This window comes from Rhinopithecus roxellana, chromosome 9, assembly GCF_007565055.1.
Source record: "Rhinopithecus roxellana isolate Shanxi Qingling chromosome 9, ASM756505v1, whole genome shotgun sequence".
NCBI lineage: Eukaryota > Metazoa > Chordata > Mammalia > Primates > Cercopithecidae > Rhinopithecus > Rhinopithecus roxellana.
This window is the reverse complement of record NC_044557.1, coordinates 54,795,808-54,809,904: the sequence shown is the minus strand read 5'-3', so window position 1 is coordinate 54,809,904 and position 14,097 is coordinate 54,795,808. Positions and strand designations below refer to the sequence as shown.

The window sequence follows — 14,097 nt, the reverse complement described above, 5'->3', positions numbered from 1 at the left end:
ACTCTCATTCCCCCACAGCTAGTTTCCCTTTCTCTGGGACTGTTCTAGTAGCTTGAGGTCATTTTCCCAACACTCATTAGTGTTTCTGAACCTAAAAAACAAACTTGTGTGCCTTTTTTATAAATATAAAACATGCCATCAATCCCTGGAGATTGTAATACACTGAAATAGACTTTATCTTCTCTATATCCTCATTATGAAGAGTTTACTGAGCTCTATTTTGGGAAGTTTACACTGTGAACAATGTATATATAGGTTCTCTTTGTATTTTCTTTTCTTTTTTTTTTTGAAACGGAGTCTCGCTCTGTTGTCCAGGCTGGGGTGCAGTAGCACCATCTCGGCTCACTGCAACCTCCGCCTCCCTGGGTTCAAGCAATTCTCCTGCCTCAGCCTCCTAAGTAGCTGGGATTTCAGGCACATGCCACCATGTCCAGCTAATTTTTCTATTTTTAGTAGAGACGGGGTTTCACCAGGGTCAGTCTGGTCTTGAACTCCTGACTTCATGATCTGCCCGCCTCGGCCTCCCAAAGTGCTAGGATTATAGGCGTGAGCCACTGCGCCCGGCCCTCTTTGCATTTTTAAATATTCAATTTTATTTTCAAATGAGTGGGCTCTAAAAACTACACATTCCCACCTTTGCAAGTCTTGAGTCACTGAAGTAAAAAGGACGAAAATGGGGTTTTGATTTGTGCCCTCTGAGTCTGGCGTGACATAGAATAATAAAAATAATCATGGAAGCACAGCATTTCCTGTGTTCTTGTTACAATGACACTACTGGAAGATGATGAGCTGTTAGTGGCACTGAGGAAGTACTGCACTCATACTCTAGAGAGGAGGTCAGCCACCCAGACAACCAGGAAACGAGTAAACGCAATAATGACTTCAGCTCACGTCTTCAGTGGATGGGAAGCATTGTGCTGAGCACTGCATACGGACTATCTCAATCTTCCCAACCATCTCATGAGGCTCTTGAGGAGGAAACTCAGGCTTAGAGCCACAAAAGCTAGTAAACCACAAAGCTAGTAAAATCCCACGTTTATTTCCAGAGCCAGACTTCTTAGCTAGAGAAATATTCTGCTGGGGTATGAATAAAATTAATTAAACACCGAGAGGAAAAGCAAAACACCCAGAGACATGAAGTATCTGTTTATGCACACACGTACACACACATACACACATAAAAACCTTCCCAAAGCTATATTTGAAGAGCATTATGAAATATAGTTTAAGCAAACTCATAAGGTAGGTTAGACTTGGTTGTGGAAGTTTTCTAAAAGCAGATGAATTTGGACTGGGGGTCTGAACTTGAGGCAGTGCATGGTCTGGCAGAGACTTGCAGCTGGGTGCATGCACATTTCTGAGAGGAAGAGTAGCCAGGTCTGAGGCACAGTGGGGAACAAACAGATTATATCAGAAATTCTAGCTGTGCACCACCGAGGCAGAGTGTTTAGATGAGGGAGAATAAATAATAGTAGTGATATGGATCCTGGGTCTGTCAGTAGGATTAAATATAGAGTCAGGACAAACATCTAGCCTTTGATAAGATACTCATTAGAGAGTTACTGTAGGTTCCAGGTAAGGGAATTCTATGATAACTGTTTCCAGCAAATTATTATAGTAACTGTTTATTGAACCAGTTGGAGTGAAAAAACTGAAGATGAGGAATAGTATATTTTAGTAGCTTGAGATATCCGAAGCCTGAGCTAGGTGGTACCCATGGAAAGAGGAAAGAAAAGATCTGCTGCTGCTTCATTTTCTTTTAATGACCAAGGACTGAAATCATGACTTCAGGGACGCCTGCAATTTCCTAATGACTGAAATGGTCATTAGGCCACAGGGCATGCTGCCAAGGGAGCAATCACAGCTAGATGTCCTAGAGTTGGCGCCTCATCTACCAGAGATGATTTTAAATTAGAGTGTGGGCTGCCTGGATGCAAAAGGGAATTTCAACTTATTTGAAATTCAGTCTCTTCATTCAAGTTGTTCTCTCCATTTCATTTTACTTGGTGCCCCTAATGATCAAACAACACGGGGTTTAAAGATTAATGAGAAAACATCCAGTTAAAGGCAGCAAATGACATCACCCAGGTGGAATGCTCTGTGTAACTTAATGTGAGGATTCTCAAATATCTGTCTTCTAGACCCCCAGCCTTGTCTAAAGTGAGAAATGCCTTCACTGCATTCCTGGGCTGCCAAAGGCCTAAGGTGCGGGAGTAGGAGCACTTACCGCAAGCATCCACTTTGGGAGGAAGCACTCTCCACGTAGTGTTTCAGAGCAAGTTGGAATTCTTCCAGGTCCTCTTCAATCACAGACATCTGCCGCTGCACAAGCATGATGTGCTGCCGAGGAAGGGGTGAGGGTCACTGCGTTGGCTGTCACGGAGCCCGATTTCAGCTGACTCCTACTGCCCATCCCATTCCTCCTCACAAAAACAAATGATTCTCATCCAAAAATATGACCAAGGAAGGCCATGAGTATTCCAAGTATAAAACTGCATAAAGGCTGTAATCTAGGCAAGATATTTTCCTTGCCTCTAGTCCCAGAAGCTGAACAAAGTGTTCTTTACAATGACGTGTTTCCCTTTAAAAGCAGTGATTCTCAATGACTCGAGAAGTTTTAAAATTATATTTATATCAAAATCTCTGGGAGTGGGGCCCAGGCACTGCTATTTTTAAAACCTCCCTAAGTGTCTCTATGGTGCAGGCAGAGCTGGGATCACTTCCCTATAACCACTTACCAATTTTTAAAGAGAAGTCCTATTGTTCATTGCACAGCTCCAATTTCTTGGATATTTTGTGATACTAGACATAAGTGACAATCATTACAAAAACCAGATTTCAAAGAAATGAGTAACTTATGCATTTCCAAAGGTACATCAAATATTACAGGGTTGTCAAACACATTAACTACTTACAACAGGCCCTGTTCAAAAGGTAATGGCATCAGATGTGCTTGTTTTTAATGGATCACACTGGATTGGATGGCAACTGTTTCCTGTAACAAATCCTATTAGCATTTTAACAATTGTAGTTTCAAGGCTTCCCTCAAGATCTGCCTGTGGGCTTCTCATGGAATTTTAGATATCAACATTAGTTCTTTTCAAGAATTGGTAGTGAAAGTATAAAAGTGCAAATCAAAGTAAGGATTGGCATGAATCATAAAAGTGCATAAACAAAAACAAAACACAAAGTAAGGATGATCTAGAATATAAGAAAAATAACTTCCACAATAATAACAGCTATGCAGCATGAGAGCTAGAAGTAAACCCCTGGTCTACTGTTTCCTATTCCAATGGGTTTCTCATTTCATGTCAATAGCTACTATTTGTTGAATACCAATGATATTGTAGAGACTGATAGGTATTCAGTATATTCAACAAATATTCCTACTTCATTGTACTAATCAAAGCACGTGGTTTTAATATTAATGACTAAGTAGAGTTAATTTCTACCAAAATAACGATGGATATATCATTTTCACAAAAATTTGCAGGGACCTCTTGGTTGGGACATTTGTGATTACTGACTCAGATAATTAGGAAAGCTCATGGGCTTTCCTAATGAGATATATAAATACATCCACCTATTCCATCATAATTCTTTTCGTCTAAAGGCAATTTTTACGTGATCAAGTGGGATGGATTGTAAAAATAAGCAGAATCCTTCATTATCCCCATGAACTCATGCCCTTTGACTCAAGACATGGATTCTATTTTCCCTCCGTGGATTCTATTTTCCCTCCCCTTGGATCTGGGTTGGCTTTCTAACTTGCTCTGGCCAATAAACGTGGCAGAACTGACAGTGAACCAGTTTCAAATTCAGGCCCTAAGAGGCCCGTGGATTTCCACTCTTTCTCTTGGATTTCTGAGATTATCATGTGAACAAGACCTGCTACAGCAGAGGCCAGCAAATATTTTCTGTAAATGGATGGGTAGTAAGTATTTTAGGCTCTCTGTGCCACATGGCTCCTGTTGCAGCTAGTCAATTCTGTTATTGTCATGTGAAAGCAGCCACAGCCCACACATAACCAATGAGTGTGGCTGTGTTACAATAAAACTTTATGACCAAAAACAAGAGGTATGCTGTAGTGTGCCAACCCCTATATTAGAGGATTAAAGGCCACATGATAGAGCACAGCTGAGCTCCTAGACATATGAGAAAACTCAGCCAAGATTAGCGAAGCTAACATACAGCTTACTACAGATACAAGGAGCCCATGTGAGACCATAAGACACAGCCAGTTGATCCCAGCCTAAATTGCCTACGTGCAAAATTGTGGTTATTGTGTTAAGCCACTGAGTTTTGGGATGCATTATTATGTAGCAATAGCTAACTGATTCATTCACTTATGTACACTGATATATGAGTTGGAAAAATTGAGCTCTTGGCTTCCTAGATTGGGTTGTAATGTCCAACTTTGCAACCCAAACCAGAGGTATCTTCTTCCCCTCCTTTCCTAAGATAGTTACACAAAGAAATCCAGTTAAAGAGCCCCATGTAATCTGCCTAAGTTTGATAGTTTGATGACTATTCTGACAAGTGGAGCTTTTTAAATAGTAGTTATTTAAAGTAGATTTTCTGAAATCCAAAGAAAACACTTAAATTTTCTGTTCTGGCTAGGCTGATACAAATTGTAGGATGTGGGGTTTGGGAGAGGTGGAACAGGAGTCCTACTATCTTGTTAATATTTCTATGTGTCTCTTGTGTCAAATACACAACCTGAAAGCTTACTAAACTGTGGGATCCCAAGATGTAGTTAGCTCAGAGCACTCCGTCATGGTTGAATATTCTTTCATGGTGCTACATTTTTGTTTCTCTATCATAGGAGTAGTAGTATATCATTTACCTCATAGGAATTTTGTTACAGTGAAAGTATGGCTGGATATTTGGAATGTCTTGGACTAAATAGTGCTGTGTAGGTATGAAAGGCCAGTCTCAGTTCATAGGATAGTATTTGCCAGTGACATTAGATTATGTTGCATCAGCCTTTGATTTCTTGGAACATTTCAAGAAATGTCATCTTTTTTAGTCTTGGGACACAGAGACATATTTTAAGTACAACTTATTTTTTCATGTTACTTGGTTCTATTTACTACATTTACAGTTGTGTTTCAAATATGTCTTCAGAGATACCATAGCCTTTCTTGTATGCTCTCACTGACTCTTAACAGCCATTGTAAAACAAGACTTATGTTTTGATAGTCCCTGTTATATTACTTGACAATAGCCCCTGAACCCTTAGGAATGGCAGAATAGAATGACTTCACAAGATGTTATCCATCGGTTTTTTATGAGTGTAGAGAGGCAGAAAAAGATACTAGGTTTGTAGATTCATTGTATGATAAGCTATTTTAGTGTATTACAACAACAATGTGCTGAAGAAAAATCTGAGTTTTTGAAAAAGAATGTGCTCAAATGTTTAAAATTATCATGATTTTTAAAAACCTTTGAATTAAGAAAATATCTGGAAAATGATCATCTTACTCAGTACTCTTTTGGTAAGAAGTGCCATACGGGCACATCTTTATGTTTGTTATCAATCATTTGGAACATTTAAATATTTCTATCTAGCACTTTAGTGTTCTTTCAGTGCAGTGTTAGAATCATTCGATATAGTAAGAGATATATCAGTATTATTTTTTAAAACTTCTATTTATTTTTTATGATTTCATCTTAAATATTATGTCATTTTGGAAGTATTCCTTGGTCTCCTAAATTGAGTTGTGTCCCCTTACTGTGCAAATCTATACTTTCCTATAATAATCCTCATCACATTTTATTGTAGATTCTGTATACTTTCCTTCTAGTTTGTTTTCTAGCCTATAATATTCACCACTTTATTTTCAGACCCTCTCTTCAGGCCTGGAACATAGTTGGTGATCAAGTTATTTGTGGAACAAAGACATTAAAGATGCTTTTGCTTTTAGCCATTGGCTAATCTTAGAATTCCCTTAATAAACTATTTATTCCAGGAAAGGCTTTGAGGTGGCCCTGGAAACTCAACAGCACTGCATAATTGTTAGGTGCTCTTTCATCCATCTCCACCATCCTGTCCTCTTTTTCTTTTCTTCCTTCTCCTTCAAGAGCAGGCATATAAAGTAAAAAGAATTAGCTTCACTTTTCCTATGTGGCCTTTAACAAGTTACTTAATTCTTTCTCAGTTTGTCTTCTGATATGTAAAATTAGAATAGTGGTACTTATATCACAAAGTTTTGGGAGGACTAAATAGAATAGTGTGTATAAGGACCCTTTCCATGACAGGTACTAAATAAGTGTTACATCTCTTACTCTGGGCTGAGAAAAAAAAAATGGACTTAAAAAAAGAAATCACATCCTGGACTCATTATGTAATGGCTCATTGCCTGGAAAACTAGAGATGTCAGTAGCTAGGGTTCAGGACTTTTGCTGTGTGCTTAAACAAGCCTGCCAGACAACCTGCTCTGCTCTCATGGTAGGGAATCTCATAAAACAATAATCCATTCATCCACAACCTCGCTAGCAAAGAGCAGTTCTACTTTACAGGCTAGAAATCCACTAAACACTAGGGCTGAAAATGTTAGAGCATGGTGATGAGCATAGGTCTGGGGTTGAACTGCAGGGGTTTAGCTATGGTAGGTAAATTCCTTTAAACCTTAATTTCTTCATTGATAAAATGAGTCTGAGGATAGTACTACCTTATTTGGCTATTGTGAGGATTAAGTGAGTTATGTGTGTGTTTAGTACAACACTTGGCACATAGCAAAGGATCAGTAAAGATCAGCATTTCAAAAACCAAGTGTAATACAAATTTATTCTTTGCTTTCTGTCGTAGAATTTATTTTTCCAAGTTCTTCTCATGCATTCACTAATGGAAAAGGAAAAATACCTCTCTACTCAACTAAATTCTAAATTTAATTCTAAAACTGGTTTTGGTCATCAGGATAAATCATTTAACACATGGTAGGATAGAATTATGAGCACTAGAGCACTAGCTATGAAATAACAGTGAAAAATGCTTTTGGTCATTTTGAATATAGGAGGTTTTACAGGAATTTATAGTAACGCACTTACTACCATTAATAAAAAAATACAACTTTTAATGACAAATATCTTATTGTTACTTCTGAAAAAACAAACCAATTCAAATCTTTACTATATGTATATTCCCAAAGAGCATAATTGTTATACCTCTATATATGGCTGGAAATAGAGAATATCCTTTCCTGCTTTTAAACAATATTGAGAGCTGAACGGCCTTCTTAAGTCTTATTTGTTTAAAGTACTTTTATGCACTACTGAATTAGTAATGTTGTGTGTGTTGATCTTTTAAAATTGGCCTTGGCTTTGGCTGCTCAGGGACCTGCAAATGGAATAGCTGCCTCCTTTCACAAACAATCCTTAGACAAATTTTCTTCCTCATAGCTACAGAGAGAAAACAATCTCACATTAGAAAATTATTTAAGAATAGACAGCTATCTCTCACAACATTAGAAACGTTATATTTGTTTTTCCTTTGTCTGGAGTATAGTTTTTCCTCTAATGCACACCTGTGAGAAGATAACAGATGCATGACCACAAGGTTAACAATTCCTGTGCCTCTGGGACTGTGCAAACCCGCTATTCTTAGTATGTATATGCGCTCAAGACCCACTCCTCTCACTTTCCCATGAAAGCCTACCGTTTTAAAATGTTGGGGTCTTGATGAATTGACACAAACTACATCCCTGTCTCTGGAGGGATAAAAGCACTAGACATGCAATGACAGATCTAGCTTATCGGGGGAAAGTATTCATAACTATAGGATTCTAACAGTAGCAGCCATGATTAAACTTTTCTGATACTCCCACAAAGTTTCCTCTGAAGAATCCCTTTGGATTATGAGTTTGGACAGATGGGCAGGAGCCTTACACACAGGTGGGTCTCACCTTCTTCTATCATGTAGTCAGTGCTTGTGCACAATTCAGAGATGAAAGGTTATTTTCTATCTTGGTTTCATATAAATGCGTGAACAATCCTTTGACATCTATAAAGTATATAATACATCTAAGGTATTAAAAAATGATTTTTCTCCTAGTTACCCAAGATTTTAAAATCCAAATTTTCACTAAATGTAAATGTAAACATCCAACTTCCTGAAACAGAATGTACTATGCATGTTTGCCTCAACATAAAGTAAACAATAAAGCTTGGTAGGTACTGCTTTTAATTATTTGCTAACTTCTTTTTGTTGCATCTTAATGTACTTTTTAGGATCCCTTTGTCCATTTTTCTTCTATTTCCAAAAAGCACTGCCACTCTGGATGGACATCTTATCCCTAGGGATACAAATGCTCCCTTTTCTCTAAACATCAATTTATTCTGTGAAAAATTATTTATGAGCATTTTCAGTGTGCCTGGCCCTAGGCTAAATGCTGGAAATATATTAACGAACAGAACCAGGTTTCAGCTCAGGTATATCCAGTGTACGTCACAGCAGGATTTACAAAATGTGTTTATGATGCAACTTAAATGTTGCCCTTCTCTGCCAGTCATATTCCTTCAATTATTCAATAACCCATTGATTAACACACGTATAAAATTTTCATTTTGCACCTATTACATGCCAGGTACTTTCACAAAAACTGTGAAGTAGGTATTAGGTTTATACAAATCATAATGTAGAAACAACACAACTTAACCATATAAAATGAAATATGACTAGTTTTTCAATTTTTCATTGAGATAACTAATTTTTGAAGAAATTAAATTATGTTTTTAAAGAACACATTGATAACATTTTTACCTGATAAAAATACTTACAGATTTAGTATTCCCTTCAATAATTTCTTCTTCCAGTGGTTCAAGTTTGAGATCCTTCAATAAGAGGAAGAAATGGCAGAAAAGAAAAAAATTACATCATTTTAAAAAATGCCATATATTCAAATCATAGTTCTCTCGTGCCTAACATTGAACCAAAAGAACCTCATTATCTGAAAGATGAAATAATACAGATTTTTAAAAACTAAGCTGTTCCAATAAAGACTCTTTGTACTCATTTATCAATTGTAAGCTGTTTTAGACATGTTCAAAGTATTGCTTTAAGTTTACTTCCTGGATGCCATTAGAGAGCAAAGTGAAAGACAGAGGTACATAAAAACAGAGAGGGAAAGGATAGGAAGGCAAACAAAAGAAAAAGAAACAGAATGACTAAGCCTAACAGTCTGCTTTATTTTGCTATGAATAAGTATTACCACATTTCTACATTTCTTGGGACATCATTATAAACATTAGTCTATTGTTACAACACATTTATACCCTAGTGTTAATTTTTCTTTATTAAATAGAAAGTGAATTAAAGAGTAAATGAAAATACAATTGATATTTGCTAAAAGTGAAGAACTCCTGTAAAGATTTTGAAGTCTTTAAAAAAGTTTTTTATTTCCATAGGTTTTTGGGGAACAGGTGGTATTTGGTTGTACAGGTAAGTTCTTGAGTGGTGATTTGTGAGATTTTTGTGCACCAATCTCCTGAGCAGTATACACTGAACCCAATTTGTAGTCTTTTATCCCTCATCCCCCTCCCACCCTTTTCTCCTGAGTCCTCAAAGTCTACTGTGTCATTCTTATGCCTTTGCATCCTCATAGCTTAGCTCCCACTTATGAGTGAGAACATAGAATGTTTGGTTGTCTATTCCTGAGTTACTTCACTTGGAATAATAGTCTCCAGTCCCATCCAGGTTGCTGCAAATGCCACTAATTCATTCCTTTTTATGGCTGAGTAGTATATATATGATGATATACTCATCATATATATACACCATAATTTCTTTATCCACTCATTGATTGATAGGCATTTGGGGTGGTTCCACATTTTTGCAATTGAAAATTGTGCTGCTATAAACATGTGTGTGCAAGTATCCTTTTTGTATAATGACTTATTTTCCTCCGGGTAGATACCCAGTAGTGGGATTGCTGGATCAAATGGTAGTTCTAGTTCAAGTTCTTTAAGGAATCTCCACACTATTTTCCATAGTGGTTGTACTTGTTTACATTCCCACCAGCAGTGTAGAAGTGTTCCCTGTTCACCACATCCATGCCAGCATCTATTTTTTTATTTTTTTATTTTTTTTGATTATGGCCTTTCTTGCAGGAGTAAGGTAGTATCACGTTGTGGTTTTGATTTACATTTCCCTGATCACTGGTGATGTTGAGCATTTTTTCATATGTTTTTTGGCCCTTTGTATATCTTCTTTTGAGAATTAAGACCTTGATGTCTTCTGTGATGACCAATGAATACTGCTAATGTCCTCAGTGAAACCAAGTGCTTCATCTCTGAGAACTTCATTCTGTGAATGGCTATGCTAGCATTGTTTCCAATGAGGATTATGTAGAATAACTCCTTCAAATAGATAAGAAGTAAATTGAAACTGTAGAAATCCAGACTATCTGAAATAATATATGCCTGTTAATGATAGAGGTATGTTGCTCTAGCTGTGCTGTTCTTTTGTGGTGGAACTTTCAGCAAGGTATTTAAGTTCTGTGGGATTCACTTTTCCTTCTTTGCTGTAAATTCTCTATCCCTAAATCTTTACATAACTGGCTTCTTCTTGTCTTTCACATCTCAACTTGAATATCACCTTATTAGAGAGACCTTCCCGACCACTCATTTGGAGTTTTCAACCCCCTATCTGTATTATATTGCTCTACCTTTTCTTTTATAGCACTTTCCATTATCTGATATTATCTTGTTTCATGGATTTGTCATGCATGTGTGTGTGTGTGTGGTTTTTTTTTTTTTTTTTTTTTTGGCTGTCTCTTCAAAGACCAACAATATTCTTTTCATCATTGCTGTATTTCCACTGCTGGAATAGTACCTGACACACAGGAGGTACTCAATAAATGTTGAATAAATGAATGGCTAAATGAATGCCCTGTCTAAATCATAGCTTTTCCATGAAGGCAAAATTATATGTAATGTACATAGATGTGAATTGAAAACTAAAAAGTACTCCACAGATAGAAACTTGTAACCTAGTAATCTCCTTGACCACTATTTCCCTGACACTAACTAAGGTACAATTTTCTGTTTTACCTTTCCTGATCTAAGGTATGAAAAACTTAAAACAAGTTGTTTGAGTGTGACATCCTGAATTACATCCTTTCAAGTGAGAATGTCCTGTGATCTGATGATACACTAAGAACTTAATGAAGAACGAAGAGCTTTTATTGTTGTCCTTGTTATTTTGTTTAACATTAAAGGTGGGGTTTTTTGGTTTTGTTTTTGCTTTTGTTTATTTTATTTTATTTTTTTGAGACGGAGTTTTACTCTTTGACTCAGGCTGGAGTGAAGTGGCACGATCTCGGCTCACTGCCACCTCCACCCCCTGGGTTCAAGCAATTCTCCTGCCTCAGCCTCCGAAGTAGCTGGGATTACAGGCGCACGCCACCACGCCTGGCTAATTTTTGTAGTTTTAGTAGAAATGGGGTTTTGCCATGTTGGCCAGGCTGGTCTTGAACTCCTGACCTCAGGTGATCCATTTGCCTCAGCCTCCCAAAGTTCTGGGATTACAGGCATGAGCCACTGCGCCCAACCATTAAAGGTGTTTTCTACAGGGAGTCAAGCAAAACACAAGACATAACCTCAGTATATCCCCATAAATTCTCATTGAGGCTGAAAAGGATATAAGGAATACCTGAAGAAACCTATTTATAGAAATTGCTAAGTGTTATATTCCCCTACACGCATAGAATAGGGCTTGGTTTCAGTGCAGGAAGAATTTATCATAAATACTTAATGCAGACAAAAGATAACATATGTTCCACTGCAGGTATACTTCCTTTTAATGGGAAGATCAAAACTAGTGTTAACAACTACAGGAGACAAGGTACTCAGCCACTATTTGGCAATTGGGTAGTTTTTCTCTAAAAACCTAATTAGCACAGTACAGAATAAGTTGTAGAAGAAAACTGAACTTGCACTGCTTCTCCATTCATTAAGACAGCTCACACTGAGCTCCACACAGCTGGAGCCCTGTGCTGAAAACCATCACATTGTACTTTTAGCAAATCTCTTAGATACTGTCCTCAAAATGAAACCCTTTTATAGGAAGGGAGGGAGAAAAAAGTCTAGGAAAAAAAGAAATGTGACAATACTTTGATTTAAAGTTAGAAAAAAAGGTATGAAATAAGTTTGAGCCATTCCTTTAAAAATAACTATAAAAATTTCAGATACCAAATAAAGATAGTTTTGTCCAAAATTTCAAAACGTTAAAAGGAGGTATTCGTATTCCTTAAATGAATCTGGACTTATTTAGCAACTGAATCCTTATGTTTTAACAAGCTTTAGTTTTCAAATAGAGGTCCTGGATTTGATCTTCTAATATTGGAAAACTAATTTCCATAGCCACTATTTTTCCTCCAAATCTTTTTAGTTTCAGCTCACATATCAATAAAATAAGAAAGGAGGAAAGTTGATTTGCAGCAAGCTAGTAGTTTAGGTATTTGCTCCAGTAAGTGTTCAATACACATTTAACAAATAAAGGCACCATGGCAGAGGGACAAGAACTCTACAGGGTTGTTTCCTCTTAACTTGGCTCTTGCACAGAATCTCCTTTTCAGAGACCTTATCCATCCTCAGGACTTGAGGGTTCATCTTTGTGGAGTAAGTCTACAGACCTTAACCTGTTGGCCTGACTTCTCTCCTACTAACATCTAACTAGGTATTTCTGCCTGAGTGTTCCATTGTACCTTGAAATTCACACATCGAAAACACTGGTTCACCTTCTCACCTTACCTCACAAATTATCTCTCATGTGTCTCTTTCTTTTCTGTTAATGGTATAATTGTTTCGGAAACACAGGCTCCAATCCTCAGATTCTTATTTGAGCTCCTCCTGTCCTTAACCGGTTCAATAGTGCTGTTAATTTCACTTCAAGTGTTTCAAATCTGCCATTTTCTTCTCACTCATTAGCTTAATATAGGCCCATCTCTTATCATACCTGACTTCACTGGGTTCAGTTGCACAAACCTGTTCTTCAATGCCATTTTATGAGCCGGCTCTGGTGTCTCTGAGCCTCATTTTTCTTGTTTTAACTCATTTTGCATTTGTTTTAATTCACTTTGCATATTGCTGCCCAATTTCCTATCTAAAGGATTTTTTTTTGTTTGTTTTTTCACTTACCTGTTAAAAAATAATAAATGCCTTCTGTTGTTTCCAAGTCCAAATTCCTTAGACTGTTATTTGAGGCTATCCATAATCTGGCCCTCTTCTGTCCATACAACCTTATTTGTTACTATTTCCTTACATGAATGACTCTTAACCAGGCCAATCTACTGAACCTTGCTCATGCCATCACCTTACCTGAATGCCCTTTCCAGCTGCCCTCTACTGAAATTTTACTTCTCCATAGGAAATATTAGTTTCCTTGTTTGTTTGTTAGCTGATCAGAGTTTATTCCAACTTTAATGACAATACATTTTCTTTTCATTGAATTATCTCTTCTTCTCTCTATATTGTGCTCTAGGATTGTTATCAAGACTTTTCCCCCTCCCCTATCCAGGAGGCCAGTAATGCAACCCTGCCATGACCAACCAGACTCTTCCTTCTGGGAAGTGGAATTTTGAACAGAAGGCCAGCAGACTGGAAATGGTAGGAACTCATTTATTCCAGTGGAGGTAACTTCAGAGACTGTTAAGTATTTCTTGCTATTTAGATCTCTAGGGTTATCTTGTCTTCTGACTTTTCCAAATTCAGACCTCTGGACTATCTGTTGATTCTATGAGAACTTCCATATTCTTCCAGAAAACTCTTTTTTATTAGAGAAATAATTTATGTTGCTTGCAATACAATTTTAAATTAAGTCACCATTTTTAAGGCCCCACTTGAACTCTTCCTGCCACACGAAGTCTTTCCTGAGCACCCCAGGTCACAGTGATCAACTCATCAGGTGAGCATGGATAGATTTTAACATCTGATCCATTCCTTTAGCATGTCTCGGTCAGTCATTAAAATACTTACTGACCATGAACTATGAATCCCATTCTGTGCTACCATATAATTTTTAAAAAGTGTGTTATCTCTCTCGCTCTCTCTCTTTAGGAGAACAGTTTAGTTTTATTAGTAGACAATTGTTTTCTTCAA

At 37.2% G+C, this 14,097-nt stretch overlaps 1 protein-coding gene across 2 annotated transcripts in view; it reads right to left on the bottom strand.

Moving 5' to 3' along the window:
• NECAB1 (N-terminal EF-hand calcium binding protein 1) overlaps positions 1–14,097 on the bottom strand; it is a 182,044-nt gene that overhangs the window by 16,166 nt on the left and 151,781 nt on the right. For both annotated transcript variants that reach the window (XM_010353848.2, XM_030937753.1), the window contains exons 9-10: positions 8,779–8,832; positions 2,228–2,340 (exon numbers count right to left, since the gene is read on the bottom strand). In XM_010353848.2, coding sequence (XP_010352150.1) covers positions 2,228–2,340; positions 8,779–8,832 — 167 coding nt within the window. The remainder of the gene's footprint in view (positions 1–2,227; positions 2,341–8,778; positions 8,833–14,097) is intronic.